At 38.0% G+C, this 15979-nt stretch overlaps 1 protein-coding gene across 16 annotated transcripts in view; it reads right to left on the bottom strand.

The window, feature by feature from the left end:
- Epb41 (erythrocyte membrane protein band 4.1) overlaps positions 1–15979 on the bottom strand; it is a 176073-nt gene that overhangs the window by 49122 nt on the left and 110972 nt on the right. For 3 of the 16 annotated variants that reach the window (XM_042688537.1, XM_042688525.1, XM_042688533.1), the window contains exons 12-16: positions 14997–15184; positions 10836–10892; positions 10641–10682; positions 9589–9651; positions 3823–3999 (exon numbers count right to left, since the gene is read on the bottom strand). In XM_042688537.1, the coding sequence (XP_042544471.1) occupies positions 3823–3999; positions 9589–9651; positions 10641–10682; positions 10836–10892; positions 14997–15184 (527 nt within the window). Of the gene's footprint in view, positions 1–3801; positions 4000–9588; positions 9652–10640; positions 10683–10835; positions 10893–14996; positions 15185–15979 lie in introns of those variants that run through there. The other 13 variants (XM_042688526.1, XM_042688534.1, XM_042688531.1 and 10 more) reach the window with 10 other exon arrangements.

Below are 15979 nucleotides of genomic sequence, written 5' to 3'. Positions count from 1 at the left end.
TCTGCATGCAGCTTTTCCAACTAGCCATGCGCCGAAATAAGCATATCGAAAGCTGCTAATGCTGCAGCAGTGAATCTGTACCGTGTTAGGCCAAAAGGCTGTGGGCGTGAATTAACTAGTGTAGCCAAAAGAAAAGAAACTTATTCAGCAGCTGTGGTTCAGTTCTGAGGGAATTCTTTGCTTGGTGCCATGACAAGAGCAAACTCTGAGTGAGAAGCACAAGTTGTAACAGCATGATTACCTCTGGCCCACCAACCTTTCTTTCCGAGGGGAGAACAGAGGTTTTCTTCACCTGGGCATACACAAATTATATAAAATTCAGTTGCCTTACAATGCAACAACAATGCTGCTAAAGGTGGAAGAGGTATCCCCAGAAAATAGAAATATTATCCTTATTATTAAAGAAAAAGATATGCCAGAAAATGGAATTATCCCAGTATAAAAGATCTTAACAGTATAATTCTTATTTATTCCACACTTCAGTTAGAGGGACAAATATATGTAAGTATAGAGCAAAAATTGCTCAAGTATTTCCTGGAGAGCTAACTTAGTTTATAAAGTGTCATTTCTTTAAAGATCACAGAATGACACTGCTATTCCCCAAACCAGCCCTGAGATGATTTCTGAAGGATTTCTATTTAAAGACCCATTTTCTGGAAATGGAGCTTGATAGAGATTTACCCAATCTCATTCAAGATAGTATCAAGCTGCTTTTTTGAACATCTTTGGTCAGTTTGCAGAGTCAAAATTAGAACTTGTAGAAAATACACAGTTATCATCTGCAGCTAGGGTTAGTAGGTAAGACAGCAACAAGCTACTTTTTCACTTGTAGCACTTCCCAGTTAGCAAGGGCACTGCAGATCATCCACTCCAAGAGCAATGACTTGTTCAAAGCCAGTCAGTTAGGCTTTAATTAGCCAGACTCTCTCAGTCAAATCACAACTACTATTTGACCTTTATGTTTCTTATTTCTATGGTCTCACCCATAAATTAGGGCACATGACCCCAATTTAGAGCATAAAACTAATGTCTACTGGGAACAGAGGCTGAGAAGACAAGGAAGAGCAGGAATTCCCATGTCCTATCATCTCTGGTGGCTGCCCACTAACTTGGGTATCTTCCAGCCTCATTTGTAAAACAGCTTTAACTTGTTCAGAGAACTGTTAGCCAATTTTGTTGTTGTTGTTGCTGGTTGTGGGGCTTGAACTCTGGGCCTAGTGCTGTTCCTCAGCTTTTCAGCTCAAGGAGAGCGCTCTACCACTTGAGCCACAGCACCACTTCTGGTTTTCTAGTGCTTTATTGGAGATAAAAGTCTTATGGACTTTCCTGCCCAGGCTGGCTTTGAACTGCAATCCTCAGATCTCAACCTCTTGTGGAGCTAGGATTACAGGTATGAGCCACCAGCACCTGGCCCCTAAGTTTCTTTTTTTGGTAGAGGGCTGAAGGTTTGAAACTAGAATTTTGTACTTTTTACATAGGTACTCTATCACCTAATCCATGCCTCCAGCCCTTTATGCTCTGGTCATTTTTGAGGTAGGATCTCTTTTTTCTAGGCTGGCCTGGACAGCAATTCTCTTATTAACACTTTATTATACTTATATTATTATAATACTATATATTATATTAACATTATTATATCACTGTAAGTTGAATGACAAACTTGAATGACCATCATGCCCAGCTATTAGTTGAGATGAGATCATGAAAACTTTGCATGAGCTAGCTTCAAATCATAATCCTCTTGAGTTCTGCCTCCCAAAAAACTGGAACTGCAGATGTAAGCTACATACAATTGGTTTTCTTTCCTTTTCTTCTTCTTTTCTTCCTTCCTTCTTTTCTTTCTTTCCCTCCCTCCCTCCCTTCCTCTCTCTCTCTCTCTCTCTTTCTTTCTTTCTTTTGCATTTCTAAGCTAGGATCTTACTATGTCATCCAGTCCTCCTGAGGCTCCTAGACTCAAGGGTCCTTTTGCTTCAGCTTCTTGAGTAGCTGGGTCTATAGGCATATGCCACTGTGGTTGGCTAAACCACAGTTTTTAGTTAGGACATCATTTTATGTTTCTTAACTACAACTGCTATTGTTTTGGGGTAAAACAAGCATACAATTTAAAAATCATTACAATCATTCCTTGAGTCATTGTGATTATATAAATATTTAATATGTACTGACTAAGTAACTTTTAAGATTTTTTTTTGGGGGGGGGGGGGGTCCGGTCGTGGGGCCTGGACTCTGGGCCTGGGCACTGTCCCTCAGCTCTTCAGCTCAAGGCTAGAGCTCTACCACTTGAGCCACAGCGCCACTTCAGGCTTTTTTTTTTTTTTTTTTGCTTATGTGGTACTGAGGAATTGAACCCAGGGCCTCATGCATGCAAGGCAAGCGCTCTACCACTGAGCCACCTTCCCAGCCCCTTTTAAGATATTTTCATTAAACAAATGCATTTATTTCAAGTATAGTGTGTGTGTGTGTGTGTGTTTCATTAAACAAATGCATTTATTTCAAGTATAGGGTGTGTGTGTGTGTGTGTGTGTGTGTGTGTGTGTGTGTGTGTGTGTGTGTGTGTGTGTGTGTGTGTGTGTGTGTGTGTGTGTGTGTGTGTGTGTGTGTGTGTGTGTGTGTGTGTGTGTGTGTGTGCTGGACCAAGGCTTGGAACTGTCCCTGAGCCGTTTTATTCAAGGCCATTTGAGCCACAGCTCCACTCCTAGTTTTTTCGGTCATTAATTGGAGACAAAAGTCTTTTAGACATTCCTGCCCAGGCTGACTTGGAACTTTGATCCTGAGATCTCAGTCTTGTGAGTAGTTAGGATTACAGGTGTGAGCCATCAGTGCCAGGCTTAGATGTAGGATCTTTAAAATAGTTAATGATACAATAATAAAGAACAGAATTCTTTTTTTTTTTGGTCTGGTCGTGGGGCCTGAACTCTGGGCCTGGGTGCTGTTCCTCAGCTCTTCAGCTCAAGGCTAGCGCTCTACCACTTGAGCCACAGCGCCACTTTCGGCTTTTTTCTTATGTGGTGCTGAGGAATCGAACCCAGGGTCTCAGGCATGCAAGGCAAGCGAAGAACAGAATTCTTAAACTTCTATTTCCTGCACTAGAAGTGAAAATGTTTCTCTCTTCTCCATTTCTCCCTACTCTAACCTTATTATACTAAAACAAATTCTTGCTAAAACCTAAAAAAAAAAATAGAAATAAAAAAGAACAGTCCCTGAAAAGTATTTCTGGCTTATTCTAATTGTGACAATCTTATTAAAAACATCTTTTGAAAAATGTGATACTGTTATTAAACATAAAAATAAATCACCCGTTGTTTTTCTTAAATTAAAATATAATAATTTTATACTTGGTGTTTCGCATTGTCTGGCTTATAGACTTCCTTGGTATATTATATAATTGTGGGCAATCATTCCAGACATTTCTAAGCTGTACAAATGTTCAAATAAAATTTTAAAACATATTAGTCCCTTTCCAATTTTAACCTTACTAAATTTAGCAAACTTTCTGGAAGGCACATTTTGAACATAAACAAAGCTTTACTGGCTTATAGTCAGTTTATAAACACACACTAGCCAGAAGCACGCAGCTACAGAGCCAGTTCTCAGAGCCTAATCATCTACTAGTAACTCTAAATGGGTACTACAATGAGCTGAGTTGCATCCACAATTTAAAAACAGTAAGTGCTTGATTATGAATGCCTTAACACTACAATAAATTGTAGTGAGACCAAAGAAAATTTCAATTCTCACTATCTTCTCAGATATAGGGTATTAACATACAAAAACATTTATTCTATTCCTCCTCATAATCAGTCATGTGGACAAAGTACTCACTCCTTCTCCCGTGGGGATCTGCCCATTGACATTAAGAGTTCGGAAGGGCGAGTGCGTAGACAGGCGTTTATCCCACTCGCTAGGCCGCGGCTCTGGTACAGACTCCATGAAGTTCTTTTTCAGCTCACTGATACTGGCATGATGTTTTCTGATCTCTTCTTGACTCTTGTCTAAATCCTAGAGTTGAGAGGACAAAGATGTAAAATAATAAATAATTAGGGCAAAAATCACATTAAGTGCGACCCATCAGAGACTGGACACTGGTAGAAAACACACCATATCCAGGGTAGATGTTACTAACCCATGAATTACATTTAAGTTGTAAATATACAACATAGTATATTTGCTTGGTTTCTTTTCTTTCTTTTTCTTTCTTTTTTAAACAAAGTGCTTTTCTTGGAAGCAGTAAATCATCACAATCCAACAGCTCTCAGCAATTATATAACTCATAAAGAGTGACTTCTTAATTTTATGACTTTTTTCCAATATGATACAAAACCAGATCTCCAACTCCTCATCTCAAGAACATAATCCCACAATTCAATCAGCCTCAGCTTGATTAACAGCCAATTTAGGCTCAGCTCAGGCAGAATTGTAATAGTGACAGATAAAGAAACTATTAAATGAAAGATATGGTGAAGGGTTTCAACTTCTAACACAGGCTGTTGTGTCTTGCTGAGCAACAGCAGTACACTATCTCTCTATATCCACTGGAGATAATCATGTTACTCAATTAGCAAATGGAGAGTTGTTCTTTCTGATACCTAAGGATAGTTCTTTAAAAAAATTTTTTTTGTGGTATTGGGCCTCATGCCTGCTAAGTTTCTCTACCACTTGAGCCATGCCTCCAGTCCTACTTTTTGCTGGCTATTTTGGAGATAGATCTTTTCTGCCTGGGCTGCCTTTGAATGGAGATCCTTTAGATCTCAGTGTTTCATTTTGATAGATGAATGTAAGTAGCAAAATTCCTAGATCCAGTCTACAAAGTCAATCGTTACTACCTGAAGGAGAGGGGGCAGGGAGAATCACTTTTTTCTTTGAATGACTTTTTCCTTTGTCAATATTATTTACACAAGATAAAAGCCTCATGTTTCTATATTCTAATAGCTTTACTCATTTCTTAGTATAGTTTAAAACAGAGACTTTTTGGAGCTGAGGTTACAGCTCAGTGGTAGAGTGTTTGCTTACCATGCCCAAGGCCCTTGGTTCCATCTCCAGTACCAATGTATTGGAAGTGATAACAAGAGCTCAAATGCTTTGGGTATCAATTTAAAATAACCTAACTGTTCCAGCAGATTTGAATATTGGGTAATTAGAGATAGAAGCAAGCTCTTAAAGAGAATATTCTAGGGATGCGTGATCAAAACTAAGCTTAATAAAGCACAGGCTAGAAATACTAAGATGTATTAAAAAAAAAAAAGAGAGAGATATAACAACTTTCAAAAAGAACATTTGGCCAAAAATAGTCTGGTGAATTTAACTTGTAGACAAAGACTCAAATGCTCTTTGTCCAACAACACTTAAAAAAAAAAACCCTCAAAACTTTGAGCTTGAGGGGCTGGGAAGGTGGCTCAGTGGTAGAGCGCTTGCCTTGCATGCATGAGGCCCTGGGTTCGATTCCTCAGCACCACATAAGCAAAAAGAAAAAAGCTGGAAGTGGCGCTGTAGCTCAAGTGGTAGAGCTCTAGCCTTGAGCTGAAGAGCTGAGGGACAGCGCCCAGGCCCAGAGTTCAGGCCCCACAGCCAGACCCCCCCCCCCAAAAAAAAACCAAAAAAAACTTTGAGCTTGAGATCAAAATATTTGGAATCCTTCACCCGATGACTGTAGAAATTTTCTGTGTTTATTATATATCAAAGCAACTCTGTATCCAAGGAAAGTATAATGCTAAATATATCTCTTAATATCCTGTGTGGATTTGGGGATTAGTTTTTCTTTTTTGGCTTTGTGAGAAATAGCTTCATTTTGGGGGAGGGGAAGAGAGGAAATTAATTCTTTTAAATCAACTTTATAAAATTTTTTGTTTAAAAGTTTTGTTTTGTTTTTCTGAGAACAACACAGGTTTCAGCTAAATAAAACTTTTCTGAAAGTAGTATCAAGAAAAATAGGGCCGGGAGCCAGTGGCTCACGCCTGTAATCCTAGCTACTCAGGAGGCTGAAATCTAAGGATCATGGTTCAAAGTCTGCTCAGGCAGGAAAGTCCGTGAGACTTATCTCCAATAAACCACTAGAAAACCAGAAGTGGCACTATGGCTCCAGCGGTAGAGCACTCGCCTTGAGCTGAAGAGCTGAGGGACAGTGTCTAGGCCCAGAGTTCAAGCCCCACGACTGACCAAAAAAAAGAAAAAAGAAAGAAAAAAAAGAAAAATAGGATAAAAAAATGAATCTGGAGATAATTTTTTAGCATATTTACTTATTAGTGTCTTCTTTTTACTTTTGCAAGACTGACCCATATATATTTACTTTGATATCAAAGAGAAAACCCCAAATTGAAACCACATAGATCTCTCTTTCATAAGAGTATTTCTTGCTTGTTGGGATAAAATATGAATGTATCTTATAAATATGGGCTTCACCCAGAGGAAACAAGTTTGTTTGCATTTGGTCCTTGCTGAAAGCAAAAAAGGCATATTTACTACTAAAGAAAAGCACAGACAAGTTTAAAGACTCAGTGTTGGCCTGAGCAACTGAGACCCATGAAGCATGTAAGGTAAGGCCCTGTGACCCAGCCCCTGACTGGAAATGAAATCTGTTTGTGCTAAGAACAACTCACCACAACTGGGAAGGTTAAAAAGTGTGAATGGAGCAAAACAAAAACAAGCAAGTGATGCTGCGATAAAACCATAACTCTCTGAGTTAGCCTCTTACACGAGAGCCATGATTTTGTGTATTTCCTTGTATATCTCTTTTTGCCTAACTTTCAATTGGCTTGAAACCTGAGAAAAACAAATTTTTCCATAAAACCAATAGCTTCTAAGGGAGTTTCTCCATCCTTCTTAGCTGGCTTTGATGGAAACCTGTGGGGGCACAGAATAAAATTAAGATCTCAAAGGGACCTGTTCCAAATAGAATTTGTCACAGACATTTGCTACAGGTTCTCTTTGGGAGATGGAGGAGGAGGCGGTAGATCTAAAAATGAACTCGACCTTATTTGTGCCAGAACAAAGCGTTAGTTGGGGTGGGGGGAGGAAAAGGAATGCTTAAAAAAAAAAAACTGCTAGAGTGACAGATAACTTGACAGAACTTTCTTGGGGGTGGGGTGGAGAAACACCTTTATAATTACTAAAGAATGATGATCAGTCAAGCTGTTTGGGCTATGTTCAGATTAGATAACTTTTGAGGCCTATGATCTTATAATTTTGGCAGCAATCAAATCAAACAGTTCATTAAGTATAAAATATTCTCAAAAGTTAGTAGTTTTAATTCTCAAACACACACTTATTTAGACATCCCCTCTCGTGGCTGTCAGTAAAATGCCAGAGGAAAAAAAACATATCACATACAGGGACTTTGTGAGTCTCAGAAGTCATAACACACTTTATGAAACAAGTGATAAATATATGATTGGTACTGCAGGTTCCAGCTAAGGGAGCACTAAGGATGCACTGGTCAGGACAGTTACCTTGGAAAACTTTTCCTTATAGAATACAAAAATATATAAAAATACTTGCTATTGTTCCCACTATACAACACATGTTTGATAAAGGCTGACATACTTTTTATTGCTTTTATCAAGGTTCTTTATAAATATCAGATACTCACATTTTTGGTATTTTTGCCAATATTACACTTTGGCAAAAAAAAGTGTGATGACACTAAATAATTATTAGGTTAACTTTTTTTTTTCTTTTTGGTTGGTCATGGGGCTTGAACTGTGGGCTTGGGCACTGTCCCTGAGCTCTTCAAGTTCAAGGTGAGCGCTCTATCACTTGAGCTACAGTGCCACTTCCAGTTTTCTGGTGGTTTATTAGAGATAAGAGTCTCATGGACTTTCCTGCCAGGGCTGGCTTTGAATCACAATCCTCAGATCTCAGCCTCCTGAGTAGCTAGGATTACAGGCATGAGCCACCAGCACTTGGTTAGCTCAACTTTTTAAAGTTTTTTTCAAACTTCTAGTTTGATGATATTTAGCATATTTAATGTATTTTCATCTTTTAAGTCTCAATTAAAATGTTATCTCTTCAGAGAGATCTTTCCTGTCAATCTTACTTGAAGTAAATCCTCTTTGTTAGCAAAGTATACTAATTATTTCCTACGAAACTTTTCTAATAACTTGTAATCATCTTATTGCTATTTGTTTACCTGAATTGTTTCTTTCCTCCTCAGTTCCCCACATTATAAGCTTTCTGAAGGCAAAAACCATGCTTTAAATTTCCTTAACAGTTAAAATGAATCCCTAACATAAGAATTTATGTTTCTTTCTTGTGTTTCTGCCTTGAATGGAGCTATAAAGCTATCTGGTCATTGACTTCTATCTAAAAGTATTTTTGATATACAAACTAACTTGATCTCGGTTTTTTTTCCATGTGGAATAATTACAATTTCCATATTTCTCCTCATGGAATTCCCCTAACCTTATTAGTTTGACACTTTAAGATAAAATAAACTACACTAATATGAGTCGATTAAAAACTAAGCAGTGTTGAATATAACAAGAAAATAACCTTATAATTCCTATAGCAGATAATGATACTATTTTCTAAGTGTAAAATTGTAGTTATAAAATTATATAACTTCTCAGTCCTAGCTTTCCAATATATCAGTTCTATGACCATAGAAAAATTACTTAATATCTCTAAGTTTCAACTTTCTCATATTTAAAATAAAAATTCTATAGCCACAGGCATGTTTGTGTGTGCATACATGCAATCACACAAGTCTTGGGTCTTGAACTGAGGGCCTGCATACTGCTCTTGAGCTTCTTTACTCACGGCTAGCACTCTACCTCTTACTTGAGCCACAGCTCCACTTCTGGCTTTTTTGGAAGTTAACTAGAGCTAAGAGTCTCATGGGCTTTCCTGCCCAGGTTGGCTTTGAACAGCAATCCTTGGATCTCAGCCTCCTGGATAGCTAGAATTATAGGCATGAGCCACCAGCACTCAGCACATAGGCTTACTTTGTGTGTGTGTTTTGTCAATCGTAGGGTTTGAACTCTGGGCCTGGGTGCTGTCCCTAAGCTCTTCAGCTCAAAGCAAAGGCTCTACCACTTGAGCCACAGTGCCACTTCCGGTTTTCTGGTGGTTAATTGGAGATAAGAGTCTCACGGACTTTCCTGCCTGGGCTGGCTTTGAACCGCCATCCTAGCACTGGGCCATAGGTTTGTTTTAATGATAAAACCACCTTATACTTACTAAATGCTGGCTCCTTTCTTTCTTGTATCTTACCACTGCCCAACCTTACTTCAGTAATATCCTACTATCTTTAGTATTATAAGTCCATTTTGAACTAAATCCAAGGAACTTTTAGCAGTGATGTAGAATTTTGGACAAAGGGGTGAAACAAGGAACCAGGAGAAGCAGAGTCCCAATCATATATTTTTTTTTGCAGGGGCAGGGATAGTGTGATAGATGGAAACTTAAAAAGAATCAGAAAGTGAGAAAGTTGCGTGTCATAATGTTTATTAACATGCAAAGAAATCTTAAACCTAAAATTCTCTCATGCAATGACATGCAAACCCAAAGGCAGAACAGAATAAAGAAAAGGGGGTCAGCAAAGAATGCAGAAGGTTCCAGGCAACCAACTGAAATAAGCTTCAAGTTCATACAAACCTCCAACATTAAATTGCTATGTCTGATATAAATGTTTTCACCATCTAGTCTCTCTCTCTTTTTCTGTGAAAATGAAAGGGGGAAAAACAGAAAAGCATAAAAAATTAAAATTTATTCTTGCGGGAGAAAACTGCAAATTGGCAAACCAAAAAAATACTTAAAATTAAATGTCTGCAGTGCAACATATGCCAACATGAAATGGTCACAGAACCACGAGGACACACAGAGAACATGGTTACACTAGAAAATAGATGACCTTGTTTATGAAGGATGAAAGACTTGATGATGTTATTTAAATAGACAGTGCTCCTGGCTTCATTGGCTTCTTATGTAATAAGCTATTTTATGTTCAGTTTTGAAACTGAAGTATTTAAATGTTACCCTAATATATGACCCTGAAAAGATATGACACTCCATGTATCTTAGGTTAGGGAAATGCTTTAAAAACATTAGCCCCCAAAAAAGCCACATTAGCTTTTGGGAGGCGTTTCATGTATAGTATTACTGCAATATCAAGATCTCTAAGATCTTTTATTAAAAAGATTTAATAATATTTTATACTTAATCAGCCAATAAATATGTTCAGTAAGAACTGGTACATCCCCCTAGGTAGTTAGGAAGAATGAGGCACACAGAAGTCAAATCATAGTTACTAACAATACTGGGATTTGTTGCTATGATGGTTTTTCTGAGGAATGTGTGTAAAATATCATCAATGATTCCAAGGATATGATGTCATTGTGCAATTGTTCTTTCAAAGTTTGAAAACAAAGGGTAGGTTTGAGCCTAACTAATATTTGTTAGAAAAGAATTTTCCTACTGAAATGCTTGCTTAAAGTAAAAGATTATAATTTCTTTAGCATATATGTGTGTATATATATATATATATACATATGCACACATATATACATATGTGTATGTATACTTGCTTCTTCAAAGTAACTTCTGATTAAGAGAAATCAATGAAAAGAATGGATCACTGTCTTTTTAATGCACTGTAAGTCAGAGAGTGAAATGGAAATGGAGTTCTACGAAAGTGAAAAATGGCTAACCTTCCTCATTCTTATCAGATCTTCAGTTTTTTCTGCAAGCTTCTGTTTGACCATAATTCAAAAAAGAAAAAAATGATAAAATATTGGCTCATTGACTTTTTAAAATCTTCATCTTACAATTATTTTATGGAGAGGGCGATGAGGGAGAAGAAAAAACGGAGGGGAGGGGGACAACAGGGGCTTGTTGGCACAAACCTGTGTTTGGTCACCGTTTGAGGTAGGTACTGTGACCTCGATGTGGGTTTTTTCCACCTACATTTAAGAAATAAAGTAGTAAAAACATTTTAAGTTAACAGGTTTCTATGCACAGGGTTTTCAAATACGCTGCATCATTAATCTGGGGTGAAATATGTTGCTAAGTCATAATCATGATGCAGTCTTACGAGGCTGTTCCAGGGAAAGATGGTATTCCTAACAATGATGTGGTAGTTCACTATCACATTTCCAAGGCTGAAGAGGTTAATACAGACATTCAAATTATTATAAGAGAAAGGTAGGATAATCTTTCCATGGATTAAGGAAATATTTTTATATTTATTTATTTTGAAAAACTACTAAACTAAAGGAGGCTTCTTTAATATTATAACCATATGTTTTTGTTTTGCTTTTTTTTAATGATCTGGAAATACTCTAATATTTTTAAACAAATTTATAAATGAAGTTACCAATGTCTAATATATATTATAGAAATAAATAGGTAAGTTTTAGTTTAAAACACACATGTAAAAAACAATATATGACACCAAACAGGTAAATACAAAAGATTTGTTAGTTGACGCATACATTGAAGAAGGAAGTTTCAATCTTCAGCGTATTACATAACAAAACATCCAAATAAACCCCATCCAAATTGTAGCTGACATATGTCATTATTTTCAGGGCTGATTTATAAATAAGCACACACAGGCCTCTGCTCCCACATTCTACACAGCAGTCCTCATTCTAGGAATACAGAGCAAACATTTTTGGCAGAAGGACAAGATTTGTTTCTAACATCAGGAAAAGAATATCTAAAGTTGTCTATGTAACTATGAAATACCTTTAGTAATAAAAATTTGATATATGAAAATATAGTACTTTAAAAAATATATAGTACTTTTTAAAAAGTACTTTTCTCAAAGAACTCCCGCTCATCTGGTTGAACCACTACTAAATATCCTCATGCTGCTGATCACAAATATGGTATATAACATGTGAACACTGTTATATATTACAGACTGTGGTAGACAATTTGCTCCAGGGAAGTTAGAATGAACTTGTGACTTTGAAATTATGTAATCATTTAATCACAATCAAAAAAAAAAAAAAAAAAAGAACCTCGGGGAAGGGAGGGAGGGAGGGGATGGTAGGGGGAAAACAATGGAGGGGGTAACAATGTTCAAGAGGAAGTGTACTCATAACCTCACTCATGTAACTGTGACCCTCTGTATAGTAGCTTTACAATAAAAAAAAAAAAAAAAAAAGTACTTTTCTATTAAGAGGAAACAAACTAAGAGTGACAACTGCCTAAAGCACTGGTTATGGTTATTTCAAAATCAGAAAACAAATTGTCTAAGAGATGAAACAATTACTGTGTATCATTAAATTCTTTCTAAAATCTCATCTACATGTGGTTGGTAAGCAGCATTACCAGGGTGAACAATGTCATTGTGCTACTTTCTATAGGACTGAATGGAAAAAATGTAAGATAATGCACTGTGGCTCAAGTGGTAGAGCACTAGCTTTGAGCTGAAGAGCTCAGGGATAGCGCCCAACCCCAGAGTTCAAGGCCCACGATCAACAAAAACAAAAAGAAAAAGCTTTGATTCTCTTGCCTTGAGAATACAAAATTAACTAGAAAATGAAATCCAAGCCTGGCACCGGTGGCTCACGCCTGTAATCCTAGCTACTCAGGAGGCTGAGATCTGAGGATCGCGGTTCAAAGCCAGCCCAGGCAGGAAAGTCTATGAAACTCTTTTTTTTTTTTTTTTTGGGTCTGGTCATGGGGCCTGAACTCTGGGCCTGGGCGCTGTCCCTCAGCTCTTCAGCTCAAGGCTAGCACTCTACCACGTGAGCCACAGCACCACTTCCGGCTTTTTTCTGTTTGCTTATGTGGTACTGAGGAATCGAACCCAGGGCCTCATGCATGTAAGGCAAGCGCTCTACCACTGAGCCACCTTCCCAGCCCCCTCTATGAGACTCTTATCTGCAATAAACCACTAGAAAACTGGAAGTGGCGCTGTGGCTCAAGTGGTAGAGTGCCAGCTTTGAGCTGAAGAGCGCAGGGACAGCACCCAAACCCAGAGTTCAAGCCCCACGACCGACCAAAAAAAAAAAAAAAAACAAGCCAAAAACCAAACTTTGTAGTACTATCAAATGAAAGCAGCAGTTTTTGTTGATCAAATATAGCAAAAACAGAGCCAGACTGTCCACTGTTTTACAGGGAAACTAGATATTGATCTGGTTCCAATAGAATACTATTAATCCAAGGTGAAAGCACTTACTTGGGCCTTATTCAGTCTAAAGTTTAAGAAACATAAAAATGCAATTCTTGTTGAGTGTTGCTAGTTCATGTAATCCAAGCTACTGAGGGGGACTAGATCTAAGAATTGTGGTTTGAGCCGCCTGGAGCAGAAAAGTCCATGAGACACTCTCTAACAGAAAAGCACCACTAGAAATGTGGCTCAAGTGGTAGAATGTTCACTAGAGGCAAAAAAGCTGAATAAAAGAGAGGCTCTGAGTTCAAGCCCTGGTACAATACAAAAAATAAAATGAAATAAAAACAATTCTTATGATTGCCATCTCATAAAATTCCTGTTGACAATAGTGATATTTGCATTTACTTTAATAACCCTGAACTAGCACCTCAACTGCATCATTGTTTAAATGTAGCTAAAAAGCTTATTAACATTTAGGAAAAGGAAATATAGCTCAAGTGGTAGATCCAGACTTAAGCAAAAAAGCCAAGCAAGCACATCAGGCCCTGAGCTCAAGCCCAGCATGCGCACGTGTGTGCGCACGTGCACACGCATGCGCATGTGCACACACACACGTTTAAAAAAAAAACCATAACATTTAAAGATCATCTTAGCCAGATCATCTCAGCTGGAGGCTCATGACTGTAATTCTAGATACTCAGGAGGCTGAGATCAAGAGGATTGCAGCTCAAAATTAGCCAGAGCAGAAAGTCTGAGAGATCCCATCTCTCCAAAATAACCAGCAAAAAGTTCATCAGGAGGCATGGTCAAGTGAGAGAGCACCAGTCATAAGCAAGAAAACCAAGTGAGCAAGTGTTCAAACCCTGGTACCAGAAAAAAAAAAGAATGTGTGTGTGTGTGTGTGTGTGTGTACATCTTATATATAATAGAAGATCAGCCTATTATTGTTACTTCTGGGAGATCTGCTAATTGGTGATTTCAACTCAGTGTGATGACTATGACTCCAATTAACTAAGAATCATAAACAATTCAGCAGCATAATCTCTCCTACGAAACAGAACTTCTCTTTGTAAAGCTTCTTACAATTGAAACAACCATATTAATGTGCTTCTGTTATTTATATATATATTCACTTTAGGAAACCAAATTGTGGCTTAATGACAATAGTAGGCTGAATCTTAAACAACATTCACATTCTTTCTGGATGAGTAGAAATTATTTTAAAAAGCAATCTTGCTGGTACACGTTACAAAGCCTGTTTGTCTAGGTATGGGTCATCTGAAAACTTTTTTTTTTTTTTTTTTTGCCAGTCCTAGGGCTTGAACTCAGGGCCTGGGTACTGTCCCTGAGCTTCTTTTTGCTCAAGGCTAGCACTCTACCATTTGAGCCTCAATGCCACTTCCAGCTTTTTCTGTTTATGTGGTACTGAGGAATTGAACCCAGGGCTTCATGCATGTTAGGCAAACACTCCACTACTTAGCCACATTCCCACCCCCTGAAAACTTTTTTTTTTTTTTGGTTGGGGGGTCCGGTCGTGGGCCTGAACCCTGGGCCTGGGCACTGTCCCTCAGCTCTTCAGCTCAAGGCTAGCATTCTACCACTTGAGTCACAGCGCCACTTCCGGCTTCTTTTTTCTGCTTATGTGGTGCTGAGGAATCAAACCCAGGGCCTCATGCATGCAAGGCAAGCGCTCTACCACTGAGCCACCTTCCCAGCACTGAAAACTTCTTGAATGGATAGACAGCTTATACTTTTTAGGATGAAATTCTATGAAAATACTTTATAGGTTTATGAGAAACTTCTTTTGGAAAGAATAAAGAAGAAATAACTTTGTTGAGATTTTATAACATTTGGTTACTTTGAAAATTTTCCTTGTCAAGGAGTTAAGACCTTGATACCAGAACATGAATTGGCTTTATCTGTGGACTTTCAGACATACCTTCCACGCTTCTGTGGGCTCTGGCTCAGCTTGCTCAGGTGGCTCTTCTTTCACTTCAGCCTTCACTGTTTCCTTTTGTGTTTTTTTGTCAGATGCTCCTGGTACAATGCCCTCTGTGACCTGACTCTGAGCAATGGCTGGGGCAGAGGTGGGTCGAGGACTTCTGTCTGTTGAGTCAGCAGCTGCTGTTTGATACAAAAGAGAAAAGAGAATAATAAGTGAAGGCAAGAGCCACTGTACTACTATAAAAGCCTCTAAGAAAAGTAGGTATAAGTTGAGGATATACAGAAATGCCCATCATACAGAAGGTAAAAATAAATCATCAGTGCTTTTCTGGCAACCAAGGGCGATGAGTACCTTTGAAAGAAAAGCTAAGATTTGTTTATGACCATGTGTCATAAATGCTAATTTCAGGGAGGAAACGATCAAAGTAAGAAAAAATATCTTAAAATGTATTAATCTTGTAATTTATTACTTTCAAGAATCTACAATGTAGTCTATGGAGGAAAAAAGTTGGTAATCAAGTCTACATGGTTTCTGGAACCTAAAAATATATTCTAGGAAAAAGGAATTTAGATTGACTTTTTTCCCTGTGAGTATCTTTGGAATGATTACAAAACAGCTTGATAAATGACTCTTCTGATAAGACATGTACTACTTTTTGATGCTTGTCCAGGGCAAATCTTTAAGCCATCTGTTTTCCTTTCTCATAATAAATCATTTGTCTAAAATAATATGAAACCAGGCACAAGTGGCCCATGCCTATAATCCAAGCTACTCAGGAAACTGAGATCTGAGGATCATGACTCAATGCCAACCTGAGCAGACAAATCAGTGAGACTCTTATCTCCAATTAACCAGCAAAAAGCCAGAAGTGGAGGAATGGCACAAGTGGTAGGTGTCAGGTATGAGCAAAAGAGATGAACAATAGTGAAGCCCTTGAATTTAAGCCTTAGTATTGGTGTTGGTGTGTTGTACACACA

Source organism: Dipodomys spectabilis, unplaced genomic scaffold (genome assembly GCF_019054845.1).
Source record: "Dipodomys spectabilis isolate Male_0828 unplaced genomic scaffold, ASM1905484v1 ptg000118l, whole genome shotgun sequence".
In the NCBI taxonomy this organism is placed as follows: domain Eukaryota; kingdom Metazoa; phylum Chordata; class Mammalia; order Rodentia; family Heteromyidae; genus Dipodomys; species Dipodomys spectabilis.
This window is presented reverse-complemented; position numbering and strand designations above follow the sequence as displayed.